This window comes from Castor canadensis, chromosome 10 (assembly GCF_047511655.1).
Source record: "Castor canadensis chromosome 10, mCasCan1.hap1v2, whole genome shotgun sequence".
In the NCBI taxonomy this organism is placed as follows: Eukaryota; Metazoa; Chordata; class Mammalia; order Rodentia; family Castoridae; genus Castor; species Castor canadensis.
The window spans coordinates 83,389,174-83,411,392 of record NC_133395.1 but is presented as its reverse complement, the minus strand read 5'-3'; the positions used below and the strand labels follow the sequence as shown (position 1 = coordinate 83,411,392).

Below are 22,219 nucleotides of genomic sequence, written 5' to 3'. Positions count from 1 at the left end.
TAAAAGAAAGCATAAAATGGCAGGAGGAACAGCACCAGAAAGCGTAAGGATACACAAAGGAATACTATTTAAAATGACAACAATGGGGCTGGTGGAGTGGCTCAAGCAGTAAAGTGCCTATCAAGCAAAGCCCTGAGTTCAAATCCCAGTACCACTAAAAAAAAAAAGTTAATAAAACAACCACAATAATAATGCTTTCTGAATTTAACATACAAAGAAAGAAAAAAAACATGACAGTACAAGTATTGAGGTTGGGTGTTGTTATGATTTGATATGAAGTGACGCCCCTCCCCCCCAAGGTAAATGTGTTTAATCAGACTATGTTACTATGACAAATAACTGAGACAAGTAGTTGAATGTGTTGTGTTCTGCGTTTTTTTGTGTTACTGGGGTTTGAACTCAGGGCCTTGCACTTGCTAGGCAGGCACTTTACCACCTGAACTACTCCACCAGCCCCCAAGACTAGTTTGAGATTTGTTTGGACTTACGGTTACAGTCCCTGATAGACTGGCTGCATTTCACCCAGCCCTGTGGTGACTCAGCACATTGTGGGGGAAGGGCATGGGAAAGCAGAGCTGGTCACCTCATGGCAGCCAGGAGGCATAGAGGAGTAACACCCAGGGGCTGGGGCCAGCATAATCCCTTCCAAAGACACACCCAGTGATCTGCTTCCCCCAGCAAGGCCCTACCCCCAATAGCCCACAGATGGCCCTCAAGATCCAGGTGTCTAAGAATTAACCTAGAAGGTAACACCCACGCACAGGAAATCAATGAGAGTCAACTCCCTGTATAGCTATCCTTATCTCAACCAGCAAAACCCCTTGTTCCTTCCTATTATTGCTTATACTCTCTCTACAACAAAATTAGAGATAAGGGCAAAATAGTTTCTGCTGGGTATTGAGGGGGTAGAGGGGAGAGGGAGGGGGTGGAGTGGGTGGTAAGGGAGGGGGTGGGGCTGGGGGGACAAATGACCCAAGCATTGTATGCACATATGAATAATAAAAAAATTTTTAAATAAAAAAAATTTTTAAAAAGATCCAGGTGTCTATGGAAATGCCCTCAACCAATCTCCTAGGCATCCCTCCATCCAATCAAATTGACAGTGTGAATTAACCATCAAACTGTTGGAGGCTCACTCCCTGGCTGGTAGATCCAACATTGAGCCATAATTGAACCAGGAGGACTCTGACCTAATCAATGGACTAATAATGCATGCATTCATGCTTTGGCAGTATGATTGGGAAGTGGTGGAAAATAGAGTTGCAGCCTGGTTGGAGAAAGGATCACTGGAGTGTGCCTTTAAGGAGGACATTATGTCCCTGGCCCCTTGCTCATGCACGCTTTCTCTCTCTCTCTCTCTCTGCTTTCTGGCTGCCATGATGCTCTGCCTTGCCTCAGGCCTAAAGCAATGGAGCCAGCTAACCACGGACTGACACCTCTGAAACCAAGAGCTAAAATAAATCTTTCCTCCCTTACCTTTTTCCCCTCTGGTATTGTGTCATCACAATGAGAAACTGACTAACAGGTGTTAAATGGCTTTAAGATTCTTTTGTCATTCAGGCAGTACTAGAAGGTAAAAAGTCAAGGATATATATACACCAAAGTCTCTAGGTTACCCCCAACCCCAATTCAGGAAAAAAAGAACCATGTATAATTAAAAAGTTAACAGTTTAAGCCAGGTGTGGGTAGCTTCCTGACTATAATCCTAGCTACTCAGGAGGCAGAGATCAGGAGGATCTCAGTTTGAAGTCAGCAAGGGCAAATAGACCCTATCACGAAAACACAGGGTTGGTGGAGTGGCTTAAGTGCCTGCCTAGCAAGTGTGAGGCCCTGAGTTCAAATCCCATTACCGCCAAAAGAAAAAAGTTCACAGTTTGTATTAATCAGCTCTCTGTTACTATAATGAAGCACGAGGCAATTAGCTTCGAAAGAGAGAAGATTAATATGGCAGACTGCTATATTGCTTTGGGCCTCTGACGAGCAGTACATCATGTGTGGGGCAAACCACCTACCTCATGAGCCAAGAAGCAAACGAAGAAAGGGCCAGGTTACACAAGCCCCTTCCAGGGCATAATGACCTAGGGACTTCCCCCTACCTGCCCCCCTAAAGACCTACAGCCTTCCCAGCAGCACTGCCCTGGGAACCAAGCCTACAGGCTGGACCTTTGATAGACTCGCATCAAACCAGTTGAATTAACAGAGAATGCGGCTGTTAAAAATTGCCATCTTGAAAACCCAAAACTTGAAAGTGTTTGATGTATCTACTGTAGAGGAATTAATACAGTAACCTTAAAACGACAGAGGTCACTATGGGAAGGTGACCGGGAAGTAGTGAAGAGGTCAGGTAGAGCTGAGTCAATTGGGGTTGTAATACACTTGTGCATGGAAGCAATGCTAGGAACCTCTGTATAGCTATCCTTATCTCAACTAGCAAAAACGCTTTGTCTTTCTTATTATTGCTTATGTCTTCTCTTCAACAAAATTGGAGAAAAGGGCAGAACAGGTTCTGCCTGGAAGTGAGGGGGGTGGGGGGAGAGAGAGGGGGCGGGGGAAGGGACAGGGGAGGGGGCAAGGGGCAGGGGAGGGGGAGAAATGGCCCAAGCAATGTATGCACATATGAATAAATGAAAAAAAAATTGCCATTTTGAGAAAATAAGAAAACATACACAAGAAAATTGCCATTTTGAGACTATCACAACTAGTAGTTCAGGTAAGAATCATGAATGCGTGCTAAAGCAAGTGGAGAAAAATTTGATGAGAATAGCATAAATATTTCTGTACAAATTATTTATTAATTATGAGGAGAAATCTGGGAGAGGAGCGCAACTACCTCAACCTGTGGCCAAAGTTAACCTGAGCAGCGGTGGCACACACGAGAACTACGTGCCTCCTGTCCCCACGTGCTGGGAACACAAGACTACCTAGTGAATATCCCTGCTTGAAAGTCTAGCCTGACCCTCATCGCAAGGCTGCATCCCAGTCTGAGGCACGCCCTACAGAGCACCTGAGCTGAGCTCGTCAACAAAGTGAAGGACTTGAAGAACAAAACGATTAAGGAACTGTTCCAGAGTAGAGGCCACAGAGACACATGGAAGAAGCCCAACTCATGGTCCTAAATCAGATCCTGGGTGGGGAAGGTGCTTTGAAGGACACGAGAGAGGCCATCAGTTCAATGTGAAGAGGCCTGAATTAGATAATAGCCTTGCAGCTATTATTCAATGATTATTCAAAAATTGCAATATGGCTGGGCACTGGCAGCTCATCCTGTAGTCCTAGCTACTCCGGAAGCAGAGATCAGGAAGAAGGCAGTTCAAAGCCAACCCAGGCAAATAGCAAGACCCTATCCCCTATAAAAAACCACCACAAAAAAATTGCTGTCAGAGTGGCTCAAGCAATGAGTGTCTGCCACAAAAATAAATAAATAAAAATAAATTGTGATATGACTACATAAGTGAATGTCTTTATTCCTAGGAAATAAACACAAAGTATTTGGGGACAAAATGTCCTAAAGTCTGCAACTCAGTGACTCAGTGACTCATTAAAAAAGTACAATGATAAAGCAAATGTGGAAAAATGTTAACCATGGGAGAAGGCTATATGGAGTTGTTTTGTACTATTCTTACAACTTTTCCATAAGTCATAAGTTATTTCAAGATAAAACCCCCAAAAACTAGTGGAGCTCTCTGGGCGTGGTGGTACACTCCTGTAATCCCGGCATTCAGGACGGTGAGGCAGGAGTATTGTGAGTTTGAGGCCAGCCTTGGCTACACAGTGCCTCAAGAAAAAAAATCTAGGGCTGAGAATGTAAGTCATGGGTACAGCATTTGCCTGTCATGCACAAGGCCCTGGGGTTAATCCCCAGCACTGCAATCAATCAATCAATCAATCAATCAATCAATAATATTTTAAAAAGTAGAAAAAAATCTAATGGAAGTTAAAATAGAATGATAAAATATACTCAACTAAGCCAAAGAAGGGCAGACAAAGGAGAAACAAAGAATGGTGGACAAAGGGAAGGGGCAAGGTGGTAGGACTTAAACCCAATTACATATGTAATTCATCAGAAAGTATATTAACTTGTTTTAATTAGTATAGTGTAATACCTCGTGCAGGCTAACTTTATAAAGAAAAGAGGTTTTATCTCATAGTTTTGGAGATTCAAGGTATTCGCTGTGCCCTGCTGAGAACCGCTTGGCTGACAGCATCACAGCAGAGGTGCGTGCGGGCAGAAGTGATTGCTACAAGGATGCCAGAGAGGCTGGGGTCCCTCAGTTTCTTCCAAAGGCACACACCTTTAAGGGTTCCCCTCCAGTGTCACTGTACTTAGGACCAAGCTTCCAAAACATGAAACTTTTTTTGGGGAAGGGAGCCTACTTAAGTCCAAACCAATGCAGAAATTATAAAATAGTAAACCCAATAATCTTAGCAATTAGATAAATAGAAAAATGCTAATTATATTAGTGATCAGTAAAGAAGTAATTGTTAATAGAATAAATATTCCAGTTACAGGAAAAATATTATCAGACTTAAAAAATAAGATCCAGCTATGTTATAAGAGATACATCTCAAATGTGAGAGCACAATAGGTTGAGAAAGAAAGGATGGAAAAGATACACTCTATGAACATTAACCAAAGGAGTAACACAGCAGCCAGCGATGCAAACCAGGCAGGAAATCGAGTAAGGCTTTGACAATGATTATCCATTATTATCGTGACCTTGTTCAAATCCTCCAAGCAACTATTGGGGATAAATAGCTGCAAGAATGGGGAGGTTTTGGAACCCCAGAATAGTGACCATGCCTTTTTCACATGGGCCTTTGGGGGACACTTATCCAACATAGCAAATGCTACTCTGAGGGTTATGGTCATAAATTAGAACTGAGTCTAGTCAGCTTAATTGTATGACTTTTTAAGAACTAAATTACTGAGTTATTCCAGGCAAGTACAGCAGAGGAGAAAAGGAAGAAGGGATTAGTAAATTAGTAATAAATAGTGTTGAACCATGAACTCTAAACTAGATGACAAAGGGAACAAGAACTAGACTGGAGCAGTTAGTGAGAAGTGCTGGGATCAGGCTGGATGATGTCATAATTACAGGAACAAGACAGCAAATCAGGATGCTGGTGATGGTGATGCCCTGGATATGATCATGTTTTTGAGGTTGGGCAGTCCTACCTCCATTTTGTCCTTCTCTGGTTCTACTTTGACTTTTCCCCCAGTCTCTCTCTTGAAGTCACCTTGGACTCTGGGAGGGACAGGACCAAATCAATAAGCATCTTTATGACAAGGGACAGAACCTAGCCCCAAGCAACAGTGAGCCTCAAAGGTAGTTTTCTTTCTGAGTCTCTCTCTCTCTTGAAGTCACCCTGGATTCTGGAAGGGACAGGACCAATCAGTAAACATCTTTATGATAAGGGATAGACCCTGCCCCAAAGCAACAGTGAGCCTCAAAGGACAGACCACTCCCCAAAATGGGTGTAATTCTCCATGATGGTGAGGCTGCACCCCATAACGGGAGTAATCATCTCATGGGGACCAGATTGCTTCCCCTTAAGTGATGACAGCAATAACAACTTCTCCAGAAGCTCTGATCAAGGTTACCTACTCTGTCAGCTATACTACCTCAAACCCCTTCTTGATTTCATTTTCCTACAAAACATCAGCGTTCCTCTAAGCTCCTTGAAGACGGACTTGGGGGGACTAAACCTCTTTATCTGTTCTTCCAGACACAGCTGTGTCGAATCAATCACCTTTCTCTGCCCTTCTCCACTCCGTCTCTTTAATTAACATATTGGTTCGGGTGGCTGAGCTGTCACTTGGGACTTCTGGAGCTGGGGCTTTTGCCCTAAAACTCCATCAACAATTTGATGGTTGAGATGAGACGGGGAGGAAAAGGCGACTAAAGCTAGTCATTTAGAACTGGGATATTACATCGAGTATGCAGAACCAGGTGCTGGAATCATCAATGACAAAAAAGGAAGGACCAGAAGACTGCAGCAATGAGAAGAGCTATAGAGGGAGCATCTGGAGACAGCCCTCAAAGAGAGTGAGCTATGTGCCTCACTGTCCACAGTCTGTGGAGGCTAAGTACAGAAGTAGCCAACAACACTGGCTTTGGTAGTTATGCTGCCTAAGAATGACTTAAACGACTGTCCCCAACAGCCTCCTCCTGTGCTAAGGAGTCTTGCCGCCATGCTGGTCTGAAGGTGGCCATGCTAGTCTTAGGGTTGTCAGAGGGGATGGAAAGTCCAGCGACCACACTGAAGGGAACATCTTCAATACAGAACACTGCAGGTGCATTAATTTCTACAAGAACGCGGTAAGCTACTTTAGAGTGTTTTGTACCTTTTTTCCATATGCATTGAATCTGGACTAAGTATTACCATGTGTTTTACATCTTCATGAGTATGTTGAAAATTTGGAATTCATTATAAAAAAGAGAAATATTTGCACCTGTTTCCAAGATTTTTCCTCCATTCTACTCCCGAAGGTGAATAGCTGAGCATTTCTGGTAACTGCGATCTTTCACAAAATAAAAACTGTTAGAAATCAAGTGTTTCCTTTCCTCCTTCCAAGGTAACCAGGGAGAAGTGAGAACTTGTCCAGTGATTAGAGGGGAAGGCAATCTGTTGAACAATAAACAGAAATAAGTCTGGCGCTGAGTCACTGCACATGGGGAAAGAGGTTGTAAATGAGACACAGTGAACACTCCCATGAGACGCTCATAATGATAATCTTCCTCCTAAAAGACTCCTACATATCTTTTTTTCAAGTGGAAAATAAACAGTATTTGAGTACCGATGTCTTTATTTCCATCTCACTAGAAAGGAAACAAAGAACATGAACAATTTGAGTTTTGTAACTCAAACGTTTACTAAGAACTGTAAGTTGCTTAAATTTGTAGGGTTCAGTGATTTTTAGCAGGAAAAAAAGCAACTACTAAACCAGTTATGAACATTGAAAGCATCATTACCAAGTGTTTTTCTACCCAGTGTAACTGCAGTTTAGCCAATAGTTTACAATTTAGTCAAATAACAAAGCTGCCAATCATTTGGGGAGTCATAAATTAAATATTCTGCTCCTTCAACTGATAGCATTTGTTTTTATTTTTAAAAATAAAATGATCATATCCACTAGCCTGCCACCTGGCAAGCATTAAACATTTACTTGTAGAATGAACAAATGAGCAAGTCCTCTTGTGTTCTCGAAATACAGTCCTTCATTTTGCTACATTCCCTTTCATTTTTCACAGAATCTTCGGCTCATTTTACACAGCTTAGTTGTGGAGTAAGAGTCTCCAACAGACCGAGCGATGGCCACGCACTGCAGTGGACAGTGACGAGGCGGAGGCTTTGAGTACTTTGCTTTCAGAGTTTGGCAGAAGCCCAGGATCATTTTCTGGGAGTTTGGGAGACGCCGCCTCCCGCCACCTTACCGAAAATAGCCATTTCTTCTATCGCTAATGTACTTCTCCCAGCTGCAGTCTCGGAAGTAGCCCTAAGGAGGGAATCCTCGGGCGCAGTTCTTTCCTTCTCCAGGTGGCCCGGGCTGCTGGGACCCTAGCGAAATCTTTGATCCCCGGGCTCCCCGGCCGGTAGCCACCTCCTCCCTCCGCCAGTCGGAACACGCCATCCGTCTGTCGGTCCGTCCGCGAAACGCCACACAGCGCTCCTGCAGCCACAGCACGCGGCAGCAGAGGACACGGCAACCCCAAGCCGAGCCCCACGGCCGCCCACGCCCACCCGGAGCCCTTTGATTTATTCGGCTAAAGCCCCGCCACGCAGCACCATCTCAGACCACTCCGAAGGCCTTTCGGGGACGCAATGTTGGGGACACTGGTGAGTGCGTGTCATGGGGGGCAAAATGTTTGGCGTTCCCGGAGGCAAGAAGGGGTGCGGAGCCGCTGGGTGACCCTCCGGGGCTTCTTGCGGACCCGCGCGCGGTGGGTGGCGGGCTGGGGCCGGGCGCGGGGGCGGGCAGATGACGAGGCGGGAGGCGGGGGTCTGCGCGGCGGCGGCGGCGGCCCGGGCGTCGCTGGCTCGGCGCGGGTTCCAGGCTGGCCTGCGAGCGGGATGGCGCGCCCGGGGGTGAGCGCGGCGGCGTCACAGGCACTCGCAGCCCGCGGCGCAGCAGCCCGGCAGGCACACGCACACGTGCACGCGCGCCCCGCACCCGTCCCCCGTGCGGGACCCGGCGCGGGGCGGCGGCGGCGGCGGAGGCCTGGGGCGCGCGGGCCGGTGGCGGGCGGGGCCGCGGGACCCCCGCGGGCGGCGGACCGGCGGGGAGGGCGCTCGGGGGCCGGTCCGCGCGGCGCCCATGCTCGGGAAGGGCCTCACGGTCTGCGCTGTGGCGGGAGGCGCCCGCCGGCTCCAGGCGCCGCGGGCGGGACGCGGGCGCGGGCGCTGAGCGCGGCCTGTCCCGCAGGTCTGGATGCTTGTGGCCGGTTTCCTGCTGGCGCTGGCGGCGCCGGGCCGGGCCGCGCCGAGGGCGGGCAGACGCCAGGCGCGGCCGCGGGGCTGCGCGGACCGGCCCGAGGAGCTCCTGGAGCAGCTGTACGGGCGGCTGGCGGCCGGCGTGCTCAGCGCCTTCCACCACACGCTGCAGCTGGGGCCGCGCGAGCAGGCGCGCAACGCGAGCTGCCCGGCAGGCGGCGGGCCCGCCGACCGCCGCTTCCGGCCGCCCACCAACCTGCGCAGCGTGTCGCCCTGGGCGTACAGGTGAGCGGGGCGCGAGGCGAGGGTGGGGGAGAGGGGCGGGACCTGGAGAAATGGGACGAGGAGAGGCGGGGCGATGTCGGGTGCAGATGTGGGGTGGGGCCGGGTGGAGAAGCGGGGCGGGGCCGGGTGGAGGAGTGGGCGGGGCGGGGTGCAGAAGTGGGGTGGGGCCGGGTGGAGGAGTGGACGGGGCGGGGCCGGGTGGAGGAGTGGGCGGGGCGGGGGTGCAGAAGTGGGGTGGGGCCGGGGCGGGGCCGGGTGGAGGAGTGGGCGGGGCGGGGTGCAGAAGTGGGGTGGGGCCGGGTGGAGGAGGGGGCGGGGCGGGGCGGGGCCGGGTGGAGGAGTGGGCGGGGCGGGGTGCAGAAGTGGGGTGGGGCCGGGTGGAGGAGTGGGCGGGGCGGGTTGGAGTTCTGAGGAGGGGCCGGTACAGAAGTGGGGTAGGGTCGGGTGGGGGAGTGGGGCGGGGGCTGGGCCGGGTGGAGAACTGGGGAGGGGCTGGGAAGGACAAGGTGGAGGAGTGGTACTGGGTGAAGTGGGTGGGGTCAGCCCTTGAGATGTAACAGGTGTGGAGGGGTGAGAGAGGGCAGAATTGAGCTGGGAATGGCAGATAGGGTGGAGCCCGACAGGACGGGGTGATAGGCTAAGGTTACGGCTGATGAGCGCAGATGGAGCAACTGGGTTGGTGGCAGTTTTTTCCTGCAGAAGTCTGTCACCAAACCAAGTGATCGCTTCTTAATTTATATGTAGTTTTTGTACGAGGGGCCTGAGGAAGTTCCAATGAGGAGGTCTAGACGTTTCTTGAGAGCCTGTGTGGTCTGGAGGCAGCTGGGCACTGAGTGCTGGGAGGTACACCCTCTGAGACCATTGAGCAGAGTCTCTGGAGTGGAGAAGACTAGAAAAGAAACTGTAAATACAAGGCAGAATGTCATGTGACATGCAAAGCTTTAAGTGTGTGGCAGTTTAAAGGTGGGGGTGGGGAACTGCATTTTGAAGGATAAAAATGGCATTTGAAATGCATAGAGAATGGTCTGGATTCTGAGGGCCCTGGTTGGGGTGTCCTTTCAGAAGAAAGGAGGAACATGCTGTGAAGGTTTTCAACTGAAAACAGTGAGTGTGTGGCTAGAGTGTCTTCTGCAGACTGTTCCTGCCCTTGAGGAGAGGGACCTGAAGAACGGACCCTTCACACTGCCCAGAAGTCGAGAAAGAGCTGCAGCTTTGTAGATAAGAGACTGCCAAGGATGAGTGTGGTTGGGAGGGAAGGCCAGCTGATGGCAAGGGAAAAGAAAGAGTCTGTCCTTTGAGCCACCAGATGATGACCAGGCCCGGAGAGAAGGATCAGGAGCTGGAGAGGGCCTGGTGAGCAAACTGTGCCCACACTTGAAACCTATCCTGTAGGATTTTTTTCTTTTTTAAATGTGTTTTGTGGCGCTTGGGATCAAATGCAGGACTTCACACATGCTGGGGAAGCACTGAGCTCCGCCTCAACCCTGACCCCCACCCTGATCATGGAAGCTGTCCACCAGAGTAGCCAGGAGACCATGATAGAGCCAACCACTCTGTTTTCTAGGAAGGTGTGTTAGCCAGTTTTCTGTCACTGTTCCTGGGGCATAAAGACAAAAGATTTATTTTGGCTCTTGGCTTTAGAGTCCTGATCCATCAGGCAGCCCCATTGCTTTTAGGCTTCTGGTGGGGTTGTGTAGCGGGGAGTATGTGGCAGAGCAAAACCACTCACCTCATGGCTAGGAAGCAAACAAAAGAAAAAGGAAGGGGCCAGGGTTCCATGGTCCCCTTCCAAGGCACACCTCCAGTGACCTAAGTTCTCCCACTAGGTTCCACCTCCAGTCCGCAGAAAATGGAATGATTTTGTCTAAATAACCAGCTGGTTAATGGGAAGGAAATCTGCTTTTACTGGACACCACCGAACACCACAGACGGCCCTGGGAAGCTACAGTCATGGCCTTTCCCCACCTGGCTACTTTTGAAGACCAAGTTCACTTGTGACGAGCCCCTCAGAGCTCCGCTGTCCTCCTTCTGCCCTCAGCCCATCTGTTACTGTCATCTCACCAGATGTTTTCAGGATATTTTCACACTGGTTGCTTCATTCTCTTGCTTTCCTTTTCCAAAACCCCATTAAGCCTTTGATCTGCTAAATAGACTGGGGAGACCTCTCAGGAAGACACACTGATTTCTTTGACTGGAGACCCTTGGAAACAAATCCTGGTCTCTCCAGGTCAGTGGATGCCTGGCTTGGGCCAAAGGACACAGCACACACAGCAGTGAGTCGTTTCTGGCTTCGTTTATTCATTGTATTTAGGCAAGATAGGAAAACAGAATGTGGGCGAGTGTTTTGGGAGGAAATAACGAGTTCAGTATTGGGCCTGTTGAGTGTCCCCTGCCTGAGAGTTCTACAGGTGACAGGCAGCTCTGGGTGTGGTAGTGTCACTCAGGAGAGAGCCACGCGGGAGGGCAAGCTGGGAGTTGCCAGCCACATTGTGCACAGCTGGTTAGAGCAGGCTGCCCTCCACAGGAGCTGACACCTGCATCTCCCCAGGCCTCGATGGGGAGCAGGAGGGCTGGGGAGGGAGACTGTGGGGGCTGCAGACATCTGCCCTGTGTGCAGTCCAGAGTGGGGTGATTCCAGGAGCAGCATCCTTTTCCACATTATTTAGCAACAGATGCAATTGCTCCCTGTGAGCAAATGGGCCAGGTAGCTTCCGTTGGAGGGAGGAAAGATGGTCCCTGGGGCCTGGTGCTGGGCCAGGGCTGCTGAGGCTGGCCCTGCTTTCCTACCAGGAGATCGCCGCCTCTCTGTGCCCTTCCTCAATCCCCTCTCACCACCTCTTGGGCCAGTGGGAAGATTAGAAAAAATGACAGCCCCAAAGTGCAAAAGGGTTGTGGAAAGACAGCTCTGGTTTGGTTGTAGAGCTCTGAGGACCCTGGGTGAGGGTGGAAAGTGCTCACTGCAGTCCATCAACTCAGGGCCAGAGGTGGTGAGGTCCCCTCTTGCATCCGCAGGCTCTGCCTCCGTACAGCATCTGTGCTGAGCAGGCAGCCAGCTCTTCACGGAGCCCTCAAGCCCTGAATTAGGTTATTACAGGTAGTCTGGAGATGACTGAGGATGTGTGCAGGTTCTGTGCAAATGCTGTTGTGCTTTACATATGGGACTGAGCACCTGCAGATTTGGGTGTGTGATTCCTTGGGAGTCCCAGTGCCCATCGCCTATGATGCCAAGGAACAGAATGACCATATTTCTAGAGGCAAAACAGCCAGTGAGAATGCTAAAAAAGTTTGGAGCAGGAAACAGATTTCAAGTCAGAAATACGAATGGGTGCAGGAAGGACAACTAGGTGGCGAGCCAGGTTTTAAATAGTTGGACTAGCAGGGGCTTTCCGTGTCTTTGGTATTGGGACAGCTGGATCCCCAGCTGGAAAAAAATACAATTAGATGTCACTTCTATGTGATGATAAATTTCAGATGATTCAAAGATTTAGACGTAAAAAATAAATCCACAAAGGAGAAAAACACCAGCAATTATATTTATAGTCTTGGAGTGGAAGTGGCCTATTCAGCAGCTCTGTCTTCAAATGCCACAAAAGATAATTTTGAAAAATGCAGTTACATAATTGTACGCTGTTTCTTCTTGGAAGAATAAGAGAAATACAGGGGAAAATATTTACAACCATGTCCTAAGGGGTTTGCTTCCTAAAGAGCTCCCATGAACCAATAAGAAGGTCAATGATGTTATGGAAAATGGGCCGAGGTCAGAGACAATTTGGGAAGGAAGGTCATGTGACTCAGCACTGGCACTGGTGGAGGAGCTGTCCCCTGAAGGCAGTTAGTGAGGTGCATGGTAAAACCATAATGACACTTTCTTTTTTACCACTATCAAGCTAGTTTGCTATGGGGAAGAAGGAGGTAGGTGCTCATACAGTAGAGGAGTGTGAATGGACACAGCGTTTACAGGAGGCAGTTGGGTGTTAACTAGCAACACAGTCTCATGGTGTTGCCCAAATTGGCCTTGAACTCCTGAGTGCAAATAATGCTCCTACAAGGTGCCATTGCACACAGCTATCGCCTGTTTTAATCCACATACACTTTGACCCATCTATTCCACGGTCAGCATTTCTCCTATAGAACCATTTGTCCAAGCACTAAATGGTGTACAAAGATACGAGCTCATCACTGAAAGTCAAGGGACTAGCAGGCGTCTCAGTGGCCACCAGCAGACAATGCTATACTATACAGGAGACACTCTCTAGGGCCCACATAGATCGGTCATTCGTCACCTTAAAGGATCAAAGGTGTATAGCATGCTGCCATTTCTGTTTTTTTTTTTTTTTTTTTTTTTTTGTGGTACTGGAGTTTGAACTCGGGGCCTTACTCCTACCTATCAAGCGTTAACCCAGCACCTGGCTCCATTTGTTTTAAGAGAGAAATTGGCCTGATGGGGTGGAGCACACCTGTAATCCCAGCTACTCAGAGTTGGAGGAAGGAGGATTGTGAGTTCGAGATCAGCCTGGGCAAAGTAAGCAAAGCCCTGTCTCAAAACCAAAATAAAAATAAAAGGGCTGGAGGTGTAGCTCAAGTGATAGAACACTGGCCTGGAATGCTTGAGGCCCTGGGTTCAATCCCCAGCATGGGGAGGGGAGAGAAGGTGACATAACATATATATAGAGATCAATGGTTTACCATATAACATAGGCTGGTCTTGAACTCCTGAGCTCAAGCCATCCTCTCCGCTGAGGTATGTGCCACCTTCATGCCTGGCATTGCTAAATGATATTTTAAACTTTCACATAGACGTGCTTACAAGATGCCTTGGGGTTGAGATTATTATGGTGCGGTCTATGAGGGGTCTGGTGGCTGGGGACAGGGTTGTGGCGACCTACTTTTTACTCTTGTATCTTGAATTTTCTGCCATATGCATGCTTCATTTATTTCAAAGATATTTTAAGTTGGGTGCCAGTGACTCAAGCCTGCAATCCTAGTTACTCAGGAAGCAGAGATCAGGAGGATTGACGCTTGAAGCCAGCCCAGGCAAAGAGTTCGTAAGACTCTATCTTAAAAATATGCAACACAAAAAAAGGGCTGGTGGAGTGGCTCAAGTGGGAGAGTGCCTGCCTAGCAAGCATGAGGCCCTGAGTTCAAACTCCAGTATAGCTCCCCCAAAAAAATGATGGTTTAAAACTTTGTTTTTTGCTTTGAAGCAGGGTCTGACTATGTTGCCCAGGTTGACCTTGGACTCAGGCTCAAGCAATCCTCCTGCCTCAGCCTCCCAAGTAACTAGACCACAGGCATGTGCCCCCCCTCCCCAAAAATGTTTTCATTTTTAAATTGAGAGCAGAAAGGGAAAGTCCCAACCATGGGGAAAAAGCAGATCCTGAAGAAGTGAGGCCTGGGACCCACCCAGAGCCTTGGTGATAGAGGCACTGTTTGTCCTCACAGGCCGAGAGGCTCACAGAAGAGGCACTGTGGACTCTGGGGTGGGTTTGCAGAGCTCTGTGACCCGTGGTGGCTGGGCTGGGCTAAAATGAGATGTCCCCAGGTGACAGAGCCACAATAAAATGGTAGAGCCTGGATGTCCCCGGGCCTCTCTGGCTCCACCCAGCTGGGGCTGCTGCCCGGTGTGCTGTCAGCAAAGCAGCACTCAGCTCCCAGAATGAAAATATTTTCTCATTTACTTTGCGGCAATGTGTTTGTTTCTCTTTAGCTTGAAAAACAAAAATGCCAAAAATAAAATCAGTTTGATTGCTCAGTTAGTTTTTTAAAAAGCCAAATTAATATATTAAGAGACATACTGCCAGATGGAGGTGTATTCAGGGGTAAAGACACACGAGCTGTGCGGCATGCAGCCCCAAAGAGAAGGGCATCCTAGTGCTCCCAGTCACTTGCGATTGCGCTTTCCCACTCGAGTAGCAGTCTTTTGACACCAATAATGGCCAGCAGTTGCAGTTTTGGCCATATTTGGTATTTTTTAAAGGAACTTTCCCTTCAAGGACTCTTAGCCACAACACCTCAGTTTATTTTGCAGTAAACAGCTCCAGGGCCAGCAGTAATGAGTGAATGGACAGACAAACAGGATAGGGATGGAAGGAGAGCGAGGACAGGGGACTTCAATAGATGCACAGGCATGGGTTTGAGGAGGTCAGGTCCAGGCAGGGCAGGCCACTGAAGCAAGTGGCATGTCCAACCGGGAGCAAGACTTCCAGCATGTGACTTGGAGAAGAGGGGGTTCAGAAACAAAGGGAACCCCTCAGGGGTTCTGACTAAAAAGCACACAGACACCAGTGAGTGACAGTGAGAGGCTAGAGACACCTCTAGGCAGGAGGACCATGAAGGCTGTGAGAGAGGCGAGGCTCCTCCCAGTGATAAAGGTAGCTGAGCAACTCGCACACTTCTAGGGGTCCCCAGCCACGCCCTTCCATAGGGTGACCACTCCCCTGACAGACAAACCCATCACTGTGTCTTCCAGTGCTGCATTTTAGCAGTCCTTTCCTCAGGAAGGCATATGTGAGTTTTGGGGGTTTTGGTTGTTTGGAATTTGAACTCAGGGCCTCAGTGTCCTTAGGCCTGCACTCTACCACTTGAGCCACTCCTTCAGCCCAGGCCGGCCTCAGACCACAATCCTCCTAGCTAGTACCGCGGCTCCCAACTTATTGGTTGAGATGGGGTTCTCTAAAACCCTTTGCCTGGATTGGCCTAAAACTGGGATCCTCCCAGTCTCTACCTCCAGAACAGCTGGGATTATAGGTGTGGCCCCCTGTGCCTGGCTGAAACGATGTTTTTGTTTCCAGTCCTTAAGTGTAGCTCATGTAGATACCCTGTTTCCTGTGTGGGCTATGCATTAATTATTTCATTTTATCCGCACAGAAACTTAAGGTCACATTCACTCCTCAAACACTGACTTGACCAAGTGCTGTGCAGGGCCCACGCAGGAAAACAGTGGGAGCCACGGCCTGAGCTCTCTTTCTATAACCACAGGAACTGTTACATCATTTTCTCCCTACCACATCTTTTTCATCAGAGGCTGCTGGGCACGGGAGGCTGGGGCAGGAGGATAGTGAGTTAGAGGCCAGTCTGGCCAGCATAATTTTGAGACCGTTTTATACAAACAAGCAAACAAAAATTATTAAGGGAATATAACACTAGAGAGTCAGAGAAGTTAGGAGCACAGTTGTCTGCCTCTGTCCACAACTTTGTTTCCTGTGGTTTCAGTTATCAAAAGCCAACTGCATTCTGAAAATATTAAGTGGGAAATTCCAGAAATAATCCACGAATTTTAAATTGCACACCACTCTCAGTAGTGTGGTAAAATCTTGTCCCATCCCATCTTGTCCTGTCTGGAAGTGAACCATCGCTGTACCCAGCAAAGACACACTGTATGGATGACCCTCTTGTTAACCACTGTCTTGATCTGGTCAGCTTCTCAATATTGCCATGCTTCTGCCCCACTGATCCCTCTAAGCAGGCCAGCACTCCTGCCCACACCATCCCCTGCCTCATCTCACCTGGGCACTGAACCATCTGACATCACAAGAGGAGGAGTCGGTACAATGAGATACTCTAGAGAGAACACTTACGTGACTCGTATTGCAGTGTTATAATCAGTCTGCTATTCATTTTTGTTACTCTTTTATAGTGTCTAATTTATAAGTTGAACTTTAGTAGTAGATGTGCACTGTATGCACATCACACAGTGGAGTTCAGCAGCACCGCAGTTTCAGGCAGCCACTGGGGTTCTTGGAACAGGTTGTCCTTGGCTAAGAGGAGACTATGGCACGATGTTAGACAAACTTACCCGCTGCAATTACCCGTTCATGTTCCCCTCTCATTCTTTCTCAAAGGCACCGTGCTCCCCATCTTTGCATTTTCCAATTTGTGGTTCAACACTGAGGAGCCCTGTGCCAGGCAGCAGGGCTCTGTCCCTCCTTGTCCCTCGCAGGTCTGCAAAGGTGTTTGCAGATGCAACTGTGGCCAACAGGGGGCAGCACCATGCCAGCATCCACCCAGAATGGCTTCCCTGGACTGGGCCAGTCCATCCCTGTGGACTTTGGAATTTAGGGGATGGGTTTTTTTTTTTTATTTTGAATATGTTTTTCCTAGTAAGGTCACCGTTTGGTGGGTTCCTGCTTCCCATCTGTGGGTAATTCTAATGACTGTAAGACAAACCTCTGTCTTCAAGGAAAATCTGTTTATTCCACTCTAGCTGTGTATTATGTCTATGTGGATTATCGGGATAGCACATTCCTGCGTCCTTTCTGTGCCGTCCTGTCACAAGAATGTTCTGTCAAGATAAAAGGGGACATTTGGGGGAAGAGACAGGAAGAGAGAAAGAAGTGAGGGTGGGGGCAGGGAGTCTCTGGTGCCAACCTCACTCACTGTGGTAGAAGGGAGCTGTGTAAGAAAGGTGGGTATATTTCCCCAAAACTATTCTTATGGATAAGTGACCTTGACCTGTACCCTTCCCCAGTGGGCTTCTCAAAATACAGCGGCTCTGCTGTGCCTGTCACTGCCTCACAGAGTAAAAATAAAAGCATTGTCATGGGGCATTGTGGCAGGATTACCGGCTTGCTTTGATACTTATCTCCCCAGGGCACTGGCTTTGTGGAGTCTTGAAGAGCAGCCAGGGAGGTGGCGGTATTTCATTCCCTAGGCTCCTCACCTGAACAAATGCTGTGCCCTTGGTGCCAACAGAAGGATTTGGACAACTCAGGCAGGAGGTGACACATGAAAAATGTGGAGGACAGTCTCCTAAATTACCCAGGGTCAAGGACACTTGGTGGGAGTGGGGGACTCGTGAATTAGGGGAGGCTCCATTGACGGTAACCTTCCCTCTTGCTGGTATGGAGACAGCTGGCCCACTGGCCAGGCCAGGTGGGCTCCTCCCTGCCCACACAGAGCGTCCCCAGTGCCCAAGGACGGGCACATCAAAGATGGCTCTGAACCCACATTCTGCAGCTTCCTGGGAAAGAGCTCAGCCATCCTTGAGCCATGAGCGTGTTTTTCCTTTGAAGAAATGTTTTCCAGCTGAGCTGAATGCATGGCATGTGCCATGACAAAGAGCAAAACCCTCTGAGAAATCTGGGTGCTCATCTCCTTTCTCTGTCCCTCTGCCCTGACTTACTTTCAAATTCCTTTCCAAAGCCCTGAGTCTTTCCTCCTCCCTGACCTCCCTGGTGAGCAGATTTTACGTGGAATGAGTGGTTTCCTGGTGGGAGTTTTACCACTTACCAGGTGCCTCTTACTACCATGTAGCTTGCGTGGCACAGGTGACGGGGCTCATGCAGTGGGCCAGGGGACTTTGCACAAGCCTCGCCTTGGCAACTCAGTTTCCCAACCTCATGAGTGAGGAGACACACAGACCGAGCCTTCTTGTTCCTCCCGACCCTGAGCCAGCTCCCTGGCAGCAGTGCTGGGTTTGCCTGGAACCACCTCACTGGCTCAGCCTGGTGCCAAGTTCAGGGTGGAATCAGAGTTAGCCTCAGTCCCACAGCTGCACTGACCTCTAGCTCCCCTTGCCAGGTGAAGCCCATGGGGACCATTGCCCAGGTCAGGCCGCTGCATTCCTGGCCAGTTTTACCACGTTCTCTTTCATGAGAAATGCACACTGGTGTTTTCTGGGAAGGCCAGAAAAGCCTTTTCAGAGCTTCTTGGCAGCAGTGTTGAAACTCTTTGGCTCCTTGGGGCCTTAGCAAATGGAAGGAGGGTGGAGCTGATGAGCCTGCTTGCCATGGCTTTGCTCCAGAGGGAAGCCGTTTGTGGCCTCAGTTACCCCTGGGTCACCCCAAGGGCCCACTGCTCCCAGCCTCCTCCCCTGAGCTGCAGGACTTGATCCAAAGGGAAAACAAGGGATTGAAGGTTAGCACAAACCCCTCTGTTTTGCTGTGCTGGGGATGGACACCAGGGCCTCTGTCAGTGGGGCAATGGTCAACCACTGGAGCCATACTCGGCCCTCAAGGCCCTGCCCTGGTGACACATCACTTCTCTGACATGTGGAGACCAAAGGATAGCCTGACTGGGGCTATTCATGAGAATTATCTGGGGAGTTTTAAAAGAAAAAAATAAACAACCTTAGATGGGGGCTGGTGGTTCACGCCTGTAATCCTACCTATTTAGGAGGCAGAGATGAGAATCTCTCAAAGTCAGCCTGAGCAAATAATTCAGGAGATCCTATCTCAAAAAAAAACCTGACACAAAAAAGAACTGGTGGAGTGGCTCAAAGTATAGGCCCTGAGATCAAACCCCAGACTGAAAAAAAAAAAAAACCGTCTTGAGCATCACCATTTTAAAAAACTCATATGCCTCCACTGAAAGACAACTAAGATTCCAAGCCACCCCATTGGCCATACTCACTCCTGTTGGATGAATAATAACCTCTGCATGAACTAGACCCAGTGGTGTGGGATGGTCCTGGGATCCCAGCACCAGGAACGCGTCATCTCATTGTGTGCAGCCACAGCCAGTATGGACTCGGGTAGCCTGTGGCTGGCCACCGGGGAGTGCAGCCCCAGGCCTGTTGGTGCAGTGGGAAGGGAAGAGGTTCTACTCAGTCCTCTTGGCAACTCCTCATTTTTATGAGCAAAGCACATCACTTGGGCAGTGCATGAGCACAGAGCTGAGCTCAGTTGGTATGCTTGAAGTTAGAATTTGAATTGTTTCCTGTTCTTTTAAAATACTATTTTTAATTGACACAATAATCATATATATTTATGAGGTATAATGTGATAAAGTATACATTATGTATGAACAAGTCAAGATAATTAGCATATTCACCATCATCTCATACATTTATTATTTGACAATCTGCTTTTTGATTTTTCTTTGTGACTGGGTCTTGCTGTGTAGCCCAGACTGCCCTTGAACTCATGATCTTTCTGCCTCAGCCTCCCTAGCTGAGGCTGTATGTAACCCTAGCATTACAGGCATACACCACCATACCCACCTAAGGATCTGCATTTTTTATTTGTTTTTTTGTAGTACTGGAGTTTGAACTCAGGGCCTTGAACTTGATCTACCACTTGAACCACTCCACCAGCCATTTTTTCAGATAGGGTCTCGCAAACTATTTGCCCAGGCTGGCCGCAAACTGCAGTCCTCTTGATCTCTGCCTCCTGAGTAGCTAAGATTACAGGTGTGAGCCACCATGCCTGTCTGGAATCTGGTTTTTAACAAGAGCCACACATGGTTGTGATGCAGGTGGCCTGAACGTCACACTTTGGAACTCGTCTGTGCTGCCTCCTCACCTCCTGCATTGCTGGATTTTTTAGAGGAATCTCAGCTCCTGGCAGGGAAGCTGCTGTTTCCGAGTGTGCCTGGCAGGGCCCCCGGTCTACCCAGAGTTTTCTAATGTCTTCATATCTGGCAAAGGGAGTCCGCCCCCTCATTCTTCTTCAAAACTGTTTTAACTATTCCCAGCCCTTTCCTCTGTCTGAGTTTTAGGATCAGTTCACTAAGTTCTCAGCTGGGATGTTGGTTAGAATTGCACTGAGTTTAGAGACTCATTTTAGACTAATGTGGGGAAATTTCCCAACACCTTGGAGACTCAATGAGTCTCTTCTAAGCCTAAAAAATTGTTTTAAGTAACCTACGGTCAGTCCTGCCATCAGGAAGCTGGGATGTGGCTTCACTGTCAATTCATCCTCTTCAATTTGCAAAGAACCAGGCAGTGGGGAGCGATTTGGCCAAGGTCACTGGTTAGTAACTAGATTGAACCAGAATTTTAGGTTGAGGACTCATTTTGAATCTGTCCTGTCTTTTTCCAAACATCTGGGCTAGATCACTGGTCTTCAGAGCTGGTGAGCCAGGCTGTTGAGGCCATTTTGTCTCCGCCTGTATGGGGGCCACCTGTGGGTTTTCAGGCCGGATGAGAGAGGCATTTCCCAGCTGTGTTCCTGGGGTTGGGGTGTTTGGATTGCTGTGAGGGAAAACAGTCACACTCAGCCTCTGCCGCTCTGAGTGGAAAAAATTTCATGTTTTGAAAGCGGGAGGGTGAGCCACATCAAGAAGTTTGTACCAACAAATGGTCCAGCTATCTGTTGGCATCAGACGGAGCACATCAGGTGGCCCATTCCTGCTGGGAGCATGCTCATTGTTCTTCAGAACCGCTTCAAATTGTTTCCGACCATGTCCAGGCTCCAGGGAGAGCACTCTTTTTCTGTCTCTGCTGTCACATTCCTCCCTGAGCTCAGTTTCCATCACTTCTAATCGTCCCTGGAGGATTTGTCCTTTGTTCCTGGATTAAGCTAGGCCAGCTGTCACTCACTCAGGCCAAGCTTCACCCGTGGCCTAGGGTCACTTCTGAGCTCCCATCAGAGGGGGAACCTCATGTGTTTCATGCAGGTCCCTGTGCCAAGTCTGTGCAAAGCAGCATGAGGAAAATGACAAAGGAGTGATTGCTCCCAGGCAGGCAAGGGATGCTTGCTGGCAGCATTTCCAGGTTTGGGGAGAGGGAATTTCCCAATGGAGGGTCTTGCAATGCCTTTCCCACAGCCAAGAGCACTCCTGGCTAAGAGTAGGACGGACTTGAGCTGTGTCTGCCTGGCTCTGCTGACATTCCCAGGGCTTCTCTCATGACCTCTTGTCTAGACCCTAACAGGCCTCCTGAACACACTGGGCTGGTTTCTGTGGCCCTGATCCCTCTTGCATTGGTGCCATCACCATGGGTGGCATGTCTGGTCTCTGCATTGTCAACACCCCCTCCCCCCATGGCAATTTCCTGTTGTAAGAGAAACCCCTGGTCTCCATGCCACAGTTGAAACACTGGCTGGGTTCATCCCTCCTTTTCTCTCCCAGGTCCCAGGCAGAGATGGTGGGCAGCATATTTTGTCATAGGCCTTAGCCCAAAGGTGTGCTGTGGTGGTGGGAAGGTCTGTCTGGGATGGGTATTTAGTAGGATAGGCCTCTGACCACCATGCACTCAATCAACTGTCAGTTTCACCTGCACATCTAACACAGGTGACACTTGAGTGCCAGTCAATTCCTGCAGGACATCCAGGCTGATGAGCCCCGACACAGGATGAGACCTACTTGCTGTGAGGCACAGAGAGACAAATCCCTATTGGTTAGGATTGGAAGGAACTGCAATGCCCTCGGGGCGAGCTAACATCACTAGGGAGCTGAGTCTGAGAGGGTGACGAGGCCCAAGTTCCCCATGCTGCTGTCTCTAGTTGGTCACCTTCCTCACGGAGTCTTGCACGCACTGGCCAGCTCCCTTCCTCCTGGCTCCACAAAAGTTGGAGGGTTAATTTCAGACCTTCTGCCCTGGCCTACAGAGCTCCTAGGCACTATAGCCTCTCCCCCTGCCATCATGTGCACTCACATGTGTTCACATTCAGGCTCACACATGCACACATACACTCATGTTCACACATGCTCACGTTTACACACGTTCATATATGTATAAACTCACGCACACTCCCATTCAAATGTTCATGCCCACACACGACCTGCTGACCCATGTCCACACTCATGTCACACACCTCACACACAGCCCACCTCCCACACA

At 49.4% G+C, this 22,219-nt stretch overlaps 1 protein-coding gene across 2 annotated transcripts in view; it reads left to right on the top strand.

The window, feature by feature from the left end:
• The first annotated feature begins 7,257 nt into the window (after positions 1-7,257).
• Il17d (interleukin 17D) overlaps positions 7,258-22,219 on the top strand; it is a 26,661-nt gene continuing 11,699 nt past the window's right edge. Inside the window, exons 1-3 of one of the 2 annotated variants that reach the window (XM_074043721.1) lie at positions 8,643-8,718; positions 9,781-10,071; positions 10,545-10,991. In XM_074043721.1, the coding sequence (XP_073899822.1) occupies positions 10,954-10,991 (38 nt within the window). In that variant the 5' untranslated portion in view covers positions 8,643-8,718; positions 9,781-10,071; positions 10,545-10,953. Of the gene's footprint in view, positions 7,840-8,425; positions 8,719-9,780; positions 10,072-10,544; positions 10,992-22,219 lie in introns of those variants that run through there. The other variant, XM_020167660.2, reaches the window with a different exon arrangement.